Below are 17309 nucleotides of genomic sequence, written 5' to 3' on the forward strand. Positions count from 1 at the left end.
TATGGGGCCTCTGGGTAAAAATGGGCCACAGGTCCCCACTGAATCCCCTCACATGGGTTCATTCAGTCCATCCCCACAATGACCAACCCCCCCCCAAAAACAGCAACTCTACATTGAAATGCTGCCCTCATATAACAGGTTTGTGCAGATTAATAACAGTATAGAAAGAACTACCAGGAAGTAAAACGACACCATTATGTTAAAAAATGACATAGCTGCTGACACTTCACATGTGTTCTTCATATTGTATCTACTCCGTGCACATTCCCTGGATATGTAATCTTGCTGCATTTGAATGAAATTGAAGTCAAATGTCAGGCACATGAAACCCAATCAGCTACGCCTAGAGGCCCCTGGGTATTATTACATTTGCTCACTATTATTTCAGATTCTATGGGTTAGTGACGTCAGTGCATACAGCTCAAAGGATAATCTTTGAGAACACACACACACGTATGCTCATATGAGCGCTGAATTTCAACTACCTCCTACCATGCTGCAGGCTTCTGCTCTCTCTCAAACACTACTACACTGAGCAGTATTGTAACAGTGACTACTATAGCCTATTTTAATAACTCAAGAGCTGTGACACTGAAACAAAACAATTCTGTACCTATGAAACATGGCAGCTGATAAATAAGAGCATTACAATTTTTCTGAATGGGTTCTGTTATTATTAGTGATTATTGGTATCATTATGTGTCTTGATCCGGCATAGCTACAGGCCTACAGATGTCTCCTCACTTGGGAATCCTTTTCCTTGCCTGTGGAGACAGATAGAGGGCCAGAGACTACCTCCCATATATTTTTTTTTATGAACCTATGAACCCAACACTTCTTTTATTCAACATGATGTTATTATTACCTCAGCATTTTACTGCTCCTGGCTTCGTATCCTCCAGAGGCGGTGCAGGTCTAACAAGAAATAACTGCTGAGAAAACATCATTGCATGCCGACGCCTCCCTGTGACGCTACTATAAAACTGCATCTAGCTGAAAAATAGGCAGCACAATCTATTTTGTCCCGTCGCTTTATATTGCAGAGTGTATTATCAATGCCAGAGTTGCATTTCTGCAGGAGACTTTATTCTTCCCATACGACTAAACTATTCAGCCCCTGCAGTATGTTTTAACCAGTATTTGAGTGTAACAGAAGCCAGCTGTGTGAGACACTGTAGTTTAATCAATGAAGGGGTTGATTCAGAAGAATGGACCAAAGAACTGTGACATCTGTGTGAAAGTGACACTTCTGACAACAGCTGGTTAAATAAGATACTTGACCATTTATTAAATGTACAGAAATCCTGTTCAAAATCCACACAAGAATGTGTAAAAGGACAAATCCTTAATCGAATGTAAACAAAATGGTTGCCCCACCACACACTGTATATGTAAAGCAAATGCTTTGGGAACGACACTTTTCATACTCTTAAGTGGATAAACAGCACTCTTGATTTTGAACCTAATTATGGACAGCTCAATGTGAGTGTCAGCGTTGTCCCATGTTGTAAACAGCTTGGAAATGATCACACTTTTGTAAACATTTGAATTGAATCGATGGGCGTCTGGAATTACGATGGACCTGTAAAGCTGCTGAAGATTCATTTTTACTACCTTTTAGTCTGTGCACATATATCAGTGAGGTGCTGTTGAAGAATTAAGGATTGTGGCTTTAATAATGGATACCATATGGCGCTGCAAAAATTACAGAGTAATTAAAAAGAAACACATCACAGAACAACAGAGATATTACTTCATAAGCATTTTACAGAATCTACAAATTCAATCTATCAAAGTGGTGTCATGGTTGGCTTCTCGAGAACGCAGAGTGAAATGCAATTGCTTTAGCTGTAAATCAAGACAACACAATAGTATTATAGCATTGAAGACAATCAGTTCAAAACATCTCGGACCATTCAGTTGTTTGTTGTTTTTTTTTACCTCAACCCTATTTACAGAAATACAAACCTGATATCAAATACAACCAAATTACAAGAGTTTAGTAAATTTACCAAAAACATTTCATCTCCAGTGTCACAGCACAGGCCGACTCACACGATTTGACCTAAAAGTGTGCTTATCTAACCGGGTCTTGTGAAAGCAGGATTGATTTTTCAAAGGGGAGCACGATAAACTACCACACCAGCAGGATTCATGACGGAGACATTAGCTGTGTCTGTAAACATTCATGTCACGATCAACATTGGACCTCAGGTATCAAAATTCATGTGGATGAAAACTTCTTTTATGCATGAATTAATTATTATCTCTTTAGTTGTTATCACACCGTTAGAGCTCTTTCTGCAATGCACTTACTTTAGATATCAGTTAGCAGTTGCCAGTTTAGTCATAAAGCTCGGTTAGTGTATCCTTTAAGTAATTCAGCTCAAATGAGATTACAGAATGCATTTGTTTATCTACTGTTCATCAGCCAGTGCTAATAAAGCACATTTTGGCTATCTGGCTTGAAAACAGTTAATCAGCCAGCACTGTAGCAATGACCCCTTAGCTTTAGTTTGACTTCAGCTCTGATTTCACGTAAAAATAAGCACTACAATCAGCGAAAATACGTCCTCATTCTGCACACAACAGACATTTCACTCATTCATAGAAACAAGTTTGTCCCGCACTCGAAAGTGGGTGTTTTTGAAATGAGAAAAGTTGTGTCTTCGTTTTGATCAAAATTCTAATCCTCTGCATGTGAGTGGATATGCTGAGTAATACAAAAAGTTGAATGACTGAATTTCTTAGCCCTTGCGGAAATGTATGTAGGTGTTACAGCAAGTGTAAAAGAATTAGTAATATGTGTTTGGATGTTAAGTGTAAAGTAAAACCACCAACACTTTACACATAATGTTCTCCAAGTGTTGACATGTCGTGTCTGTCCTGGTATCCAGGAAGTGTTTGTGACTCCAGGTCATTCAGAGCTAATATCATAGGTTGTCCTGCAGAGCCACACGTACTGTGAAGCTAAGCAACAATCATTGTTTGCCTTCGCTGAGAGCCATTTATCATATCTGTTGTGTACTTTGCTCTCTATTAGCACACTGTTGTTGTTTCAAGCAACGAGCAAAATAAAACAGATATGTGCTGTACATATGCTGAATCTAAGAAATGATTTTGCCCCTGAATTGGCTCTGAGCTGGAGAGAGTTTGGGGGGAACTGCTTCATTTATCTATGTGCAAATTCAATGAACATTCAATGATTCAAAGTGAAATAACCTCAGCGAATAAGCCAGAATGCCCCTTGAGTGGTATTAATAAATAACTGTATGATAAATTGTGCACCTACTAAGTAGAAACTTTAAAGTGAGGCTGAAAAAACATGACCAGGATTGATAAAAGAGGCCCAATGTTTGGTCATCTGCTAAGAAGGGTTATGAGTGATACTGTATGAGACGGAGAATATGTACACAGTGAATGTGCGAGCTGGTCTGGAGGCAGAAAAAGAGACGCTCCCCAATCCTACCGACACTTCCCTAAACGCCATCTGTCTCTTGTTCGGACATGGCTTCTCACTCACACCTATTTCCCCTCCTTGTCCTCTAAGCGGCCGGGGGTAAAAATGTAGTCCAAGGCTTGTCTCTCAGCAGCGGCCACGTTGGGGTGCCAGAGGTCCACCATGAAGACCACCCTGGGGCCGTCCTCTGCGTCACCTGCACACACACACACACACACACACACACAAACATAGCAACAGAAAAACCAAGGGCTCCATTTTATCAAGATCTTGACACCTACCAGATTCATATTAAAAAGGCTCTCTATTTTCTTTAGCTCTATTGGATTATACCTCTTTTGGGTCAATCCTACTTCAAGGAATAAATAAAAGGGACAGAGTGCAATAAAAGATTAAATTTTAATCCCTTCTTACCCTCATGGAAGGCCCTGTGGAGGAAGGAGTCATCAAAAAGCAGACAGCTGCCCTCAGACCAGCACTGTGGCTCTCCTCCAACCACAAGCTCACAGGAGGGGGGCACTCTGAGACCTGCCAAAGAAAGATAACAAGTCCGTCCATGTGTCCATGTGTTAAGGGACTCACAATATGAACGGATTTTGAATTATTTTTTGCTAAGCAATCTCCCAGGTGACATATCCGAGACAAAATGCCCTATTCTTAGTGTCCCTTCTGATCTCTGTGTACAAAGGATCCCACGTACACAACACTAAACATCACTAATAATATCCATCTCACAGAGAACAGTTGGGAATAGATTCAAAGCTCAGGAGAAATGAAAACAATAAAAACAATAGTCCCTAAATTTAAGCCATGTCTCTCCAGGATGCATCTTTTCAGTCTTAACGCTCCAATACTCCTCCTCTCTGGTTAAATATGCTTATTGCTGAAATTATCTGCTGCTGTGTTTGGCTGAATACACACTGAGCTGCAGACATCACATGGCCGAATCAGTTTTAGCTCACTAAACAGTTCGCCCTCTTACCCAGGTGGCAGCGCAGCCTGACATTTGTTGGACCATAATGCTCAGTGATCAGAGCTCCAGGCGTCAGCACCGAGAAGCAGGCGTTTCCGAACACGTTGTTGGCGATGAAGGTGCGCAGCTGGCCCAGCACTCTCCAGGCCCGTGGGCACCTCCTGACATTAAGAACCAGGGGGGTGCCTTGGTTGACCAGGTAATACGTCCACCACTGCCCACGAGGAGTGCTGTTGGCTTTCCACCCTGGTGGGAGGGACGAACCGCTGCGGGCTGGAGGCTGGTGGTAGATGCTCTCAAACTCGGCCAGAAGGGCAGGGAAGCTCTGCTCCAGCAGCTCCACGTCGTGTCTCTGGACTTCTCTAGAGAAGAAAGGGGCTGACGGTAGGTCAGGGAGGAAGAAGACCTCTGGCCGCTGGATAGTCGGTCGGCTGTTGAGGTATCGGCCTTGGTCACGGACTCCTTTGTGCACCCTGCCCATACCTGACCAGGTGTAGCGCTTGGCGTAATCCTGCAGGCTGTGATAGAGCCTCTGGTTCAGACTCTCTCCGGCGCTGGTGCAACGGAAGCACTCTGACGACTGGCAAAAAGCGAAGCCGTTCTGCTCTTCTAGCATTGACCCGTGCTTCCCTTTCCCTCTGCCACGGCAGTCTGAACTCATGAAGCCCCCCACCACCCCTCCGATCCGGCCGGGCCCAGCCAGATACCTGCCACGCAGAGGGCTGGAGCCGTGCTCCCGGCCCACCCTGTAACAATACCACATAAACAGCAGCAGCACACACATGGCTATGGCGAAAGCACAGATCTCACACTCCCTGATAGACTGCATCCCTCCAGCCACCATCTCCCTCACATTCTCCAGTGACCACTCCATCTCGGCTCGTATCCGGATTGCTGAATCTGACGAAAAACAGAAAGTGCTGATGAAGGACCAGTTAACACGTCTTTTCTTGATTGGGATCGAAAGGGGCTTTAAAGCACAAACAGTGTTGTGAGTCTAGTGTCAAGCAGCTCTTATCGCCCCCCCTAATGTAAACAGAGTGCTGATTTGATCTGACACACTTGCTCTTCAGTCCTAACATTTCAGCACTGTGCAACGAGGGATGGTTTCTCCTTGCATGATGTCTGGCTGTGCGGTATTTGTGCTGCTGCTCCCTCTCTTGTTCTTTCAGACAAACGCAGACAGACACCGCGCCTTAGGGTAATCTGTTCTCTGAAAAACAAAGACAGAAGGAGAGAAAGAGGGATAAGAACGAGGAGGGTACTGTAACTGACATGAGGGGGATGCTGCGATTGATATCAATGCTCCAAACTCTATTTGCTGTGAATGCGTTGGCAGGCACAATGAGTTAATCGGATGCAGGTATCATTACACTTGGCTTTGTGTCACACATCACACATCTTCCTCCTCAGACTTTGACAGTGAACCCCCCCCACCACCACCACCACCACCACCCCACCACCACCACCACCACCACCCCACCCTACCCATCCTGTGTGCTCCACATGTATAACACACCTGCTGAAACTCACCCACACACTGTGGACTTCAAAATGACTGCACCCCAGGCGCACACACACACGCACACACACACACACACTTTGAACACAATTTTGATTTCAGCTTTACACACACACACACACACACCCTTGTACTGCACCGAATGAAACCATGAGTCATGAGCACATTGCTGCATTTAACACTAATCTCTCCCTTTTAATTTTTTGGCGCACCACGCGTACACGCGCACCAAACAGTGAATTATGTAAACTTAAACAGTGTTGATACCCACCCACATTTATAATTGGAATTCATAGGTTGCTCAGCAGGAGCTGCATAAATGTATCCTCGGGGAGTGGGAGGGGGCGAGCTGTAGCCTCTGTGATGGTATGCTGTTAAAGTAAAGGAAAAAGGCTGGATTACATGAGTGTGATTATATAATGATAATGGACCAGCAGCCAAAACGCAAAACGAGGAGTGCAATGCGTCAACTGTGATCAGAACTCCACGATGCTCTCTCTCTCTCTCGCCAAAAATGGTCGGGTAATCCTGCTCCAATAGATCCTCCCCTACATCCTGTCTGACAGCATCGAGACGCCCCCACATCCCCCCACACACACTCCCGCTGCCTTTAGGACAGACTGACCACCAAACCCAGCCATGCAGCCGTCTAAAGCACGCACCCTCCCTCCAAACGCTCCTCTGCTCCCATGCAGTCTCGCCACTACAGCTGCAGCCACCTGAGCCAAGCTGCCATTACCAAGTGATGGCCAAAATATTGATGAGCTGCAACGTTCAATAAGCGACGGTAAACAGGCAGTGAGCGCAGAGACCGAGCTCGTGTTTCCTTGTCTAGGGCTGCGCGGATGTTGGGTGCGTTGGTTCGTGCACAGGTTTGCATCCATACCTACTCAACATTCATGCCTGTGGCCAGTGGAGAGGAGAGGCGCACAGGTGTTTCTCCAGGCGAAGCTGCGCACCACTGCAGTGCACAAGGTAGACGGAAATCACTCGCCAACATTATAGGAAATATCTCCAAAAAAACTCAAATGAAGTCCCAAGTGGAACCAGCACCCATCATTACACCGGGAAAAAATAAGACAGCGGTCCCAGCGACGGCGTGACTCCCTGTCTGTCTGTCTGTCTGTCTGTAATGGACAGCGGCGGCGGACAGGCTTCTGATAATGTTGTTGTAAATACTGAGGCTCCACAAGGGAAGCCACCCAGAGTCAAGCTGCCGGGAGAGTACTCAACGGCACATCCGCTATCACCTTTCAAAATAAAGGTGTCAGGGATGCACGAGTTGAAATCAGTCACTGCCACAACTCAGCAGCTATATTTTCAAAAAAGGACATTCCAGCAATTCAATCCATCACTTTCAAGGGTCAGAGTCAAAGCAGCCTGACTTTTAGTCTCTGACATGAATCAGTCAAGCTCCAAACGTGCTAGATCTTACAGTTCTCATGATGCAACATGTAGCATCGACCAGGAGACCTTCCCCACTGTGTTAGACTCTCTCCTCTTTTTAAATTTAAATCTCCCTGTTGATAACATGAAAAAGTATTTGTATTTGAAGTCTCAACTATAACTCAATCACCTATATACTGTTTTTTTCAAGTCATTGAGCGTGCAGGAGTATCTTCATGCAGAAACCAAAGGGTGATCTCACACACGCCTCACTGACGACTGCCTGCAGCAAAGCATACAACGTACAGTTTCATCAGAAATCAGCAAAAGAATATGTATGTTTGCAGTCTTTTGCAAGAAGAATCATTTTTCAGCGGAGACACGCTGATTAAATGATTAATTCATAGATTAATTGTTAGACAATTAACCAGAAGTTATTTATTATTAACCACTCAGTAGTTTTAAGCAAAATACAAAAAATCCACTGCAGCCACCCTCCTAATTTGGATAGATTTCATGATTTTCTTTGTCGTCTATAAGATAATAAATTGAATTTCTTCAGGATTTCAAAAGTGAACAGGCGATTTGAATGCTTCAGCTTGGGCTGCGGGCATTTTTCACTATTCTCTGACAATTTATACACAAACGATTTATCGTTTAATTAAGAATATGAGTGGCAGGTGGACTGACGATGGAAATAATTGTTGCAGCACTACTAATAAGATCCTGTTCTCCAGTCTTACCGTGGTTAAGTTCTTTACTTTGAAATCAAAGTTGCCGTATATCCGGGTCTGCTCTGGTTATCTCTGTCTGACTTGACCCATCTGAGAGCCTACCTCTTCCGTATGTCTCATGGCTCGCCCATCGACCACTGTTTGATATAACTGCAGACAGCATTTCCCAAGATGCATTGCAACGTGCCTGGATTGCGCTCCCAGCAGCCAGGGAGCGGTGGATGGGTGATGGTTGGTTATGACAGAACATGACACCGTGGTGAATAAGTTTTCCCAGAAGGGTCCAGCTACAGATCTCAGTCCTGGGGACCCTGTAATTCTTCCTCCTGGCTGCTCTGAGCGGAGTTTCAGCTGATTTACAGTCCAGTAAAGTTATTCCACAGTTATTAACACCAATCCTACAAGAAACAGGAGGTTATGACACAAACTGAGACCGTTTCCTTTGGTATCCGGAGGTAGAACAGCTAGTAAAACTACATGAGAAGCAAAACAAAACTTTAGAATATTATCAGTATCCCCTCAGACCTGAAGGAGCATGGATAGGATAAAAATTACTGCAATGATTCAGTGATGCCCAGACAATAATAACTTTGCTCTGCACATGTCCATAGATTCAAAGGCCCATCACCAATCATGAGTGTTTCACATTAACTGTGGGCCTATAGGTGGTGTTTAAAGTTCCTTATTAGTTGAGTGTATCTACACATTGATCCTGGTATCATGCCGCTGTGAGAGAGCCCCAGAAGCAGGTCTACACTGTGCTTGGGGGTCAAACCTCTCCAGGAATATATATATATATAATCAACGGGTCTGCACTTCCATCACTGTCTGGTTTGGTTTTGGAACAGGACAGGCACAGACTGCAAAGGACAATCAGATCTGCAGAGAGGATAATTGGGGCTGATCTGCACTCCACCCAGGACTTGTACCTGTCCAGGGTCAGGAGGAGGGCAGGTAACATCTCTGCAGACCCCTCACACTCCGCACATAAACTCTTTAAACTCCTCCCGTCTGGTAGAAGCTACAGAACACTGTACGCCAAAACCACCAGACACAGAGACAGTTTCTTCCCCCAGGTTGTCACCCTGATGGACTCACACTAGTCTCAGAGACTCAGACTACATAAATGCACCACACCTGCCTCCACTGTACATACTGTTGTTATATTGTTCTTGTTCTTATTCTGATTGTTGTAGTTTATTTCTTATTTTTTTAGTGTACACAGAGAGAAAAGTTTCCCTGGAGTCAAATTCCTTGTTTGCTTGTACAAACTTGGCCAATAAAGTTGATTCTGATTCTGAGTTGGGCAATAACTTTCCTCTCTCCATCCTCTTGTGGTCATACAGGAGGAGGGCGGGGCCAGCCCATCCGACGCACGCCCCCTCTGATACGCTAACCACGCCCCTCGTTAGTCAGTGAAGTTGGAATATTGCAGGGTGAGATAACCCAGAAAGGTCACATGAAACGTGAATGCTCTTTTGGATAACATCAGCCATGCCAAGGTCAAAGGCGAAGGTGTACGCCTGTTGCGCACTGATGCTGCTCTCCGTGGTTGCTGTAATTGTGTGTATTGCTGTTCTTGTGAGGCGCAAGTGTCCACATGACACTTTCTCCAGCGCTGCAGTGGCCGCAGACTCTAGGACATGTTCAGAGATTGGACGGTGAGTGGCGTTTTACACTTTTGTTACGGCTACATCAAAATGTCCGTTTGTTCTGCTCAGTGCTGTGGTCGTGAATTACGCGCATCACGCACACATTACGCACAATATAAAGTGCCATTTCATGAGCAAACATTAGGACCTAGAACTTCAAACTACTAACACATTATAATAGACACACTATAATAGTTAAGACCTCGGTTCCGAAGTGACAAATTAGAACAACTGTGCAAGTGTATTGAACCAAAGTCAAGTTTGTGGCACATTTCATGAACAAGGAACTGAAAAAACTTTTCATAATACCAACCCATGCAAATGACAAACAAGCAAAGGACATAACTTTACAGGATTTACAGGATGTGATGGGTGTGAAATCTTTCAGAGACATACTTCAAAGAGGGGGCTCAGCGGTAGATGGCGCCATTGCCGCGCTGTTGTGCACCTCCATCATGAACCCACAGAGCATGGGTATCGGAGGGGGGTCTATATTCACGGTGATGGACAGCTCTGGTAACAGCCACATCCATTTAGCCCTCTAACACAGCAGAACTATGGAGCATCCTGGTGTGGGGGCGAAGTTATAATTGACAGTATCTCCTCTTTTCAAAAGGTAAGGTGAAAATCATCAACTCCAGGGAGACTGTGCCCAGGAAGTTTAAACCTGACCTGCTGAAGTCCTGTCCCAAGACCTTCCAGATGATGCCAGGTACTGCTCTGGCTTCTCAGATCAGTAGAGACCTTGAATCTGTTTTGTTTTCCTGCTTCTTGTGTGGGGAGCTTTTCTTGTTTTTCCTGCTCCGTCCGTTTATGTTGGGTATTTGATCACTGGGTTGCTACCTGCAGAACCACACTAGAGGAAACATGAATAAACCAAATATTTTGCTCATCATATCCAACTCATTTCTCTTGAGGAACTCAGCATGTGTCACTTCTGGAGAACCTTATTTACCACATAAGGGCACAAAGTTGAGAGATTTATGTCAGGCCCGGGGCTGAAGTCACTGTCAGTCCTTTCTTAGACATGTCTTTGTCCTTGGTGTCATGCTTGCTTCCCATGCAGTAGACTCACATTGTATACACACCGGGGGCCCAGCAGGCCTGACACAGGAACTGGCCACGAGCTCAGCTCCCAGCCAGGACCACACACACAGTGGAGCAGGAGTCCCAAACTAGCTATTAATCTTGTTGTGACATGCACTTGTAAGCCTATGTAGGTGGATAGTAATGTACTATAAGCAACTGATACAATAAAAACATTAGTAACCATCATTTGCTTAGTGTGTAAGATCAGTGAGATAAAAGAAATATGTAGAGCAAAGCCACCAATACACTTATCCCAGTATTTGAAAAGATTTAATCATTACATCTGTTTGACTTACACACCTTCCTCAATAAAAGTACTTAAGTAAATGTATCAATACATTAATGTCAAAATACTCCAGGTATAGTAAAGGTACTAATGATGGTCCCCGTAACTGATACATCAATACGTATTATTTGGTTGTTAATACTGTTATATTAATGTGTAAAAAAAGCATTTTATTGTTGTAGCTGGTTGAGGTGGAGCTACTGTAGGTTTTGACTACATTATATACAGTCTTTTAGTCCCGAGGTTCCAAACTAGGACTCAGGCCCCTCCAAGTAATGAGGGGAAATCTCTCGTTGGTGCAACAGCTACAAACTTGAAATGTGACTGCAACTGTACTTACTATTTTGTAATGGGAAAGGGTTGGAGGACAATGGTTTCATCTTTATAAGCTAGTCATTTTTGATATCAAACATTATCATCTGTAAAGTAACCAGTTACTTCAGGTATCAAATATATTTGGTGGAGTACAATATTTCCAGCAGAAGGATAAAGTGGCATAAAATGGGAATAATGAAATATAGTCTGATTGTACTGAAGTATAGAGCTTGAGTGAATGTACATAGGAACTTTGACCTACCCACAGAACCTATCCTTCCATCCAGGTGTTCATTGGATTGGGGTCCCAGGTGAAATTCGTGGATATGAGCAGGCACACAGCCTTTATGGGAAGTTGCCGTGGGCCAGCCTCTTCCAGCCGACCATCAAGCTGGCCAGAGAAGGCTTTCCTATACCTCAAATCCAGGGCCGATACATCTCGTTCATTGATTCGAACGAGACCCAGTCACTACGGTAGCACATCCACAATGAGACTTCGAAACATCATCAGCAAAAAAAAAAACATCAGCAAAAGAACATTTGACCTTCATACATTTAAGCGCCATTTTGTCTCTTTGTCTTTGTCCTTTAGAAAGTTGTATTTAGATAAGAACGGGAACTTGCTGAAGACTGGTGATATTGTGAAGTTTGAGAACCTGGCCAACACTCTGGAGATGATTGCAGATCACGGGGCAGACGCTTTTTACACTGGAAGAATAGCAGAGGATTTAGTCCAAGACATACAGGAGGCAGGTATTGTCAGACGGGTTTCATCGTTTTCTATCTCTGCCTGGCACAATGATCTAATTACAAATGAACAAATCAATTGGGTCTGTAAAGCACCGCAGTGATCACGTCCAGGCTCCAGAGTGAGCTGCCTGGATCCATTAAAAGTCTTGATTATGTGGAGCTGAGATGCTTTTTCTTCAGCCTCACTGTTTCAATGTTTTTGCTTAGGAGGAACACTCACCGCGCAGGACTTGGCAGAGTATAGAGCTACAGTGACTGATGCGTGGGCTGTTCCTTTGGGAGAGTACCAGATGTACATACCCCCACCCCCTGCAGGAGGCATCATCCTCAGCCTCATCCTTAACATCATGAAAGGTCCCTGCTATACACAGACTGCAGAACTGCTGCTCATCCACACTTTCAAATCACATAATGAAAGCCTGTTATCTTGTTCATGTTTTGAACAGAGCCATGCCAAATGAGCGCTTTCATTTACCCAAATGAGAAGACTGAATGATTGTGTGAACGAGTGTTTCATGTCAAGGATATTCTCACATCTTTGAACTGGGTCATACTGGGAATTTATGTAACATCTAAACATTTGTCTTTATTGACAGGGTATCACTTGAATTCAGCATCTCTGACAGGCGAACAAAAAAACCTGGCCTATCATCACTATGTTGAAGCTTTTAAGTTTGCCAATGGATTAAAGAAATACACCCGTGACCTAAGGTTCAGCTCAGAGAAAGTAAGTTTCACCAAATGATCCCGTGAAAACGTGTTCATATTTCACTCATGTGAGTAAAAGTAGCAATGCCACGGTGCAACAGTAATACTTTATGTGCTCATCATATGTTTGATATGAAAAATCTGCAACCACTCACTATAGCTGCCAGATAAATGTGTTGGAGGAAGAGGTATGATAATACCTCTGAAATATAGAGGGGTAAGAAATTTAAGAAACACAAAATTGAGTGCTGGTGCCATGTTTGGTACCTTCAGATTGTATCTTGTTGCTGGATATTTCTGTGTGAATGTAAATTCACCATGATTATAACATCCAATATTTCTTGTTTTCATGTAGGCCTATTCATTCTGAAAAAGAAATGCAATGTTTGAAACAAATAAGACAGTCTGAGAGGCAAATAAATAGAAGTAGTGCAAAATCCATCTCTCTGACAGACAATCGGCGACCTGAAATGCAATGATAACTTTGAAATGTTTTTGTTGTGCATGTGTTTTTAAATGCTCTGTGCTTCTCACAGATGGTCAAGAAATTCACAGAGGACAGCTTTGCCAGCCACATCCGGAGCCTGATCAGCAGCGACAAGACTCACGATGCTCACTATTACAACATCACCCCGTATGTGGACAGCTTTGGCACCACGCACGTGTCTGTGCTGGCTGCCGATGGGTCTGCTGTGTCTGTCACCAGCACCATCAACCACATGTCAGTATCTGAAGGGTTCTGCTTCACAGTGACAAATCGGCCACCAAATGTTATTGTTGGTTTGAAAGCAGGAGGATTACGAAGGTTTAAGAGATTATGGAACAAGTGTTTCCTTGCAAGGAATTTGAAAAGAAGTCTCTCTTTTCATAAAACTCCAGTAATCACAGTCAAAAAGCTTTCTGCAACAGCGCAGTTAGTATTCAGTGTATGTGAGTGTTAGGAGACTGCCTTATGTTTTATTCCTCCTGTATAAAGAGTGCATCAGAATAGGTCAAATTGTTTTTGATGCATTTTCCTCACAGATTTGGCTCAAAGGTCTTCTCTCCGAGAACTGGAGTCATCCTGAACAACGAGCTGTCCGACTTCTGTGGGAGAGTCGATAACATCTTTAATGGTAATCAGATCTGTGTGACATACTCTTTGGTATCATTTAACAAGCATGTAATGTAAGTTATACAGGTACAGGCATGGTGCACGTTTATTTAAATCATTATTCAAACCAGGATGGTGTAGTTGCAGGAGGGGAGGATTGCACACAATACATACAGTATGTGGGCCTATATACTCTTATTCCTAGGGGTCTTACAAAGACGTCCACAGGTACAGTAAAATACTTTTCCCAAAGATGCTGCGATGGTGTTTACTGCAGGAGACGAGACCTGGTTTACTGTATCTGAGACCTCAGACGTGTCAGTTTAGTGCTGCGTGTGGAGATCAAAGAAAGATCTTTGTATGACGTAATCTCTTATGACATCCTCTTCTAAGTCAAAGTGGCACAGCTGTCAGTCTGACAGTCTGTCAGTCTGTCAGTCCACCTTTTTGGCCCACACTGAGATATCTTAATAACTGTTGGACAGATTGCCATGAAGTTGCCATTATTGTTTTTTATGCCTCCATGCTGGTGACAGCTGTTGTCTGTCCGTATGTCCATATCTCTGTATTCCTATGTCCCATTCTTGTGAATATCTTAGGGATGTTTCAAGGGAAAGGATGAACTGACTATATTTTGATTGTCAAAGGTCAGCGTGACCTCACAAAACACCATAACTGGCCATAACTCGAGAATTCATATGATAACTGTAACAGAAATCCGTACAAATGTCTAATAGAATAAAATGATGAAGTGATGACAGTGTACATCCGAAAGGTCAAAGGTCAATTTCACTGTGACATCTGATGCCCTCATGCTTTTAGGCCATCATTCAACACTGTAACTAAGGAGAGATGCTGGTGACACTAACCTTGGGTGCCCGTCTTGAAACTGTGGGGATTGTATAGATATTTTGTGCTGTTGGGTTGAAGATATGTATGAAGCATCCATGTTTTAGAATTTGTAGCTTGTTAGCAGCAACATTGTCTACTGTCATGGCTACACACACACACACACACACACACACACACAGCCATGCTATTATTCATTCAGTATTGGCTGTACTCGCATGGTAAACATTGTACTATGTTAGCATTTAGCTCACACTACTACAGTAAAAGAAGAGTTTCCTGCTCAACTGTACTAAAAAGATGGAAAAGCGCTCAGTCCAGCGCTATTTATATAAAATAAATAGTTTGGATTTTCTTTAGTTAACATGGCCCTTTATTGAGAATTGTATGTACAATATTCGAAAAGATCCGGTGGTTTTTATGGAGAGGATGAAACATTCATGTAGTTTAGTGTGCTGCTGCTGAACAAAGCTAAAATCACACGTCAGACTTGAATAAATGTCCTTCAGCCTCTGATGCTCGCCCGGCATTCACATCATTCAAAGGCGCATCCGTGATTCCATTTATAATCATTTTCTTCTCGTTCTTCTCACATTGATGGGTCTGAATTACAGCAGTTTGTTCTGTCAGTCAAGGCTTTTGTTGTGTTTGCAGGGGAGCAGCCTCCCTCCTCCATGGCCCCCACTGTGCTGAAATCCCAGTCGAGGACACTGGTGATTGGATCGACTGGTGGGAGTATGATCACGACTGGGATCGCCTCGGTACGTATCCAGGGCAATCACACTAAGTGCCATGATGAATTGCTGCAGACTAATGCCCCTCACTGTTGTCATAGCAAGTGCGGTCTTCACGAGTGTCTTCACCGCATCCATAATCTGTTCTGTAATCATTACTTTCCGGCACATTACAATGCATTGTTCTGTTTCTCCTCCAGACACTCATGAACCACCTTTGGTTTGGAAAGAGCCTTAAGGAGGCGATCGCTGCTCCGGTTGTTTTTGTTGACTCTGAAAATGCACTGAAATTTGAATCCAAATTTGATAAGGTAATACACTAAATACATTTACGAGCTAGAATAACACTTTTCATTTGTTCCCCTCTGAGCCTCCCCTCCTCTTTGCCTTTCAGGATGTAATAGAGGCTCTGAAAGCAATGGGACACAAACAGGCAACTGCGAAAAATTTCTACAATGTGGTCAATGCTGTGGAGAAAGAGGACGGCTGCATCTGTGCCGTGTCCGATGCGAGGAAACTGGGCGAAGCAGCCGGTTACTGAGACCCACAGTCAGTGACATTGGTTATGCAGGAGGGCCTGAAGGGTGCAGAGACCTTCCTGCTGCCACAAAACCCACCAAAGCAGCAACAGATGGTGTTTGTCCTGCTGGAAAATCATAGAACAAGGCACCTGCTCAGCTGAACACTCGCAGTAACATGTAACAGTTAAATGCAGATGCGTTCTCGACAGAAGTGACATGATGGATTTTACTGTGCCTGACTTCCTGTTACACATGCTCAGCTTGTTTGTGCACATTTTTAGCACCCCCACTCTTTCATTTTGTGCATCTTTCTATTGTTAAACTATAAGCTTTCATTCATTTTTGTCACATCATACAAGTGACATTATGGTACATTCATGTTAATACACACTCTTAGCAATGGAGTAGTTATTTCACCTTCACTGTATGTGCAATTTTAGCACTGTTTATCGAATATGTAGCAAATGAAAGATCTTTTTTGTAATATTCAAATAAAATGTTTCCTTTTTACTTACTACTGAATACTATGTTAAAATATCCACAAGCTGCAAATATGAGAAAAGAGAACAAGCGAGTTAAGAGTTAAATTCATAAATAATGACAAATAAAAGGACAAAAATAGATAAACCCTGTTTGCAAGCTAGGACAAACAAACAATAATGGCAGGCGCTTTTTTTTTGGCTGCACCGAAGTGACCCTCAGCCGGCAGGTCAGTCCCTTTAACCCGAGGTCACTGGCATTGAAATCTGCTCTGTAAATGAATCCCCCTGTGCCATTATGTAATCTGAGCAATCTGCATGACTTCTCTGTGCTGTTTTTCATAAATTATGCCTCATTTTTGTGCGGGAGCATGCAGCAGCAGGAGGAAGTTAATCAGATCACATAGTGACTCATACACAGGAGAGCAGTTTCCTGGGAAAAACTTTGTGAAGAAATATGACGCACTTTATGTCTCTACTCAAAGGCCTTCATGGGAAAGGTTTCCAATTCACACAATAAAGCAAAATAAATGGATTGTTTTGCTATTTTCCTCAAAATCCATGGAAATAAATCATTCCTGAAACGGAAAGGTTAGATAATAAGATCCTTGTGATTTCTGGGGTGGGATCTGTTGCCCTGTCACATGGTATTTAGACCTCAGGGGGTGTGACAGTCACACTGTGCCCTGACCTTATAGGAGCCACCTGTTGCAAATGCCACATTAGCATGTTTGGCAGCAGGAACAAAAAGTTGCCAG

The 17309-nt window shown here is 43.5% G+C and overlaps 2 protein-coding genes across 5 annotated transcripts; one reads left to right on the forward strand and one right to left on the reverse strand.

Moving 5' to 3' along the window:
• Nucleotides 1-1263: 1263 nt before the first annotated feature.
• asphd2 (aspartate beta-hydroxylase domain containing 2) lies at nt 1264-7075 on the reverse strand. 4 transcript variants are annotated; one of them, XM_070834178.1, is made up of 5 exons: nt 6846-7075; nt 6227-6326; nt 4443-5646; nt 3875-3988; nt 1264-3656 (listed from the first exon to the last, which is right to left on the reverse strand). In XM_070834178.1, the coding sequence occupies exons 3-5, from the start codon at nt 5305-5307 to the stop codon at nt 3526-3528; spliced, it is 1110 nt and encodes a 369-aa protein (XP_070690279.1). In that variant the 5' UTR covers nt 5308-5646; nt 6227-6326; nt 6846-7075; the 3' UTR covers nt 1264-3525. The 4 variants fall into 4 exon arrangements, with proteins under 4 accessions (XP_070690279.1, XP_070690277.1, XP_070690278.1 ...); XM_070834176.1 differs by having other exon boundaries at nt 6842-7075; XM_070834177.1 differs by lacking the exon at nt 6227-6326.
• A 2430-nt stretch (nt 7076-9505) lies between these two features.
• Nucleotides 9506-16456, forward strand: ggt5a (gamma-glutamyltransferase 5a). Its single transcript, XM_070833707.1, has 12 exons — nt 9506-9736; nt 10116-10243; nt 10344-10439; nt 11705-11891; nt 12010-12170; nt 12375-12521; nt 12764-12894; nt 13412-13596; nt 13899-13990; nt 15472-15578; nt 15752-15862; nt 15946-16456. The coding sequence occupies exons 1-12, from the start codon at nt 9546-9548 to the stop codon at nt 16090-16092; spliced, it is 1683 nt and encodes a 560-aa protein (XP_070689808.1). The 5' UTR covers nt 9506-9545; the 3' UTR covers nt 16093-16456.
• Nucleotides 16457-17309: the final 853 nt, after the last annotated feature.

Source organism: Pempheris klunzingeri, chromosome 7, assembly GCF_042242105.1.
Source record: "Pempheris klunzingeri isolate RE-2024b chromosome 7, fPemKlu1.hap1, whole genome shotgun sequence".
NCBI classification, from domain to species: domain Eukaryota; kingdom Metazoa; phylum Chordata; class Actinopteri; order Acropomatiformes; family Pempheridae; genus Pempheris; species Pempheris klunzingeri.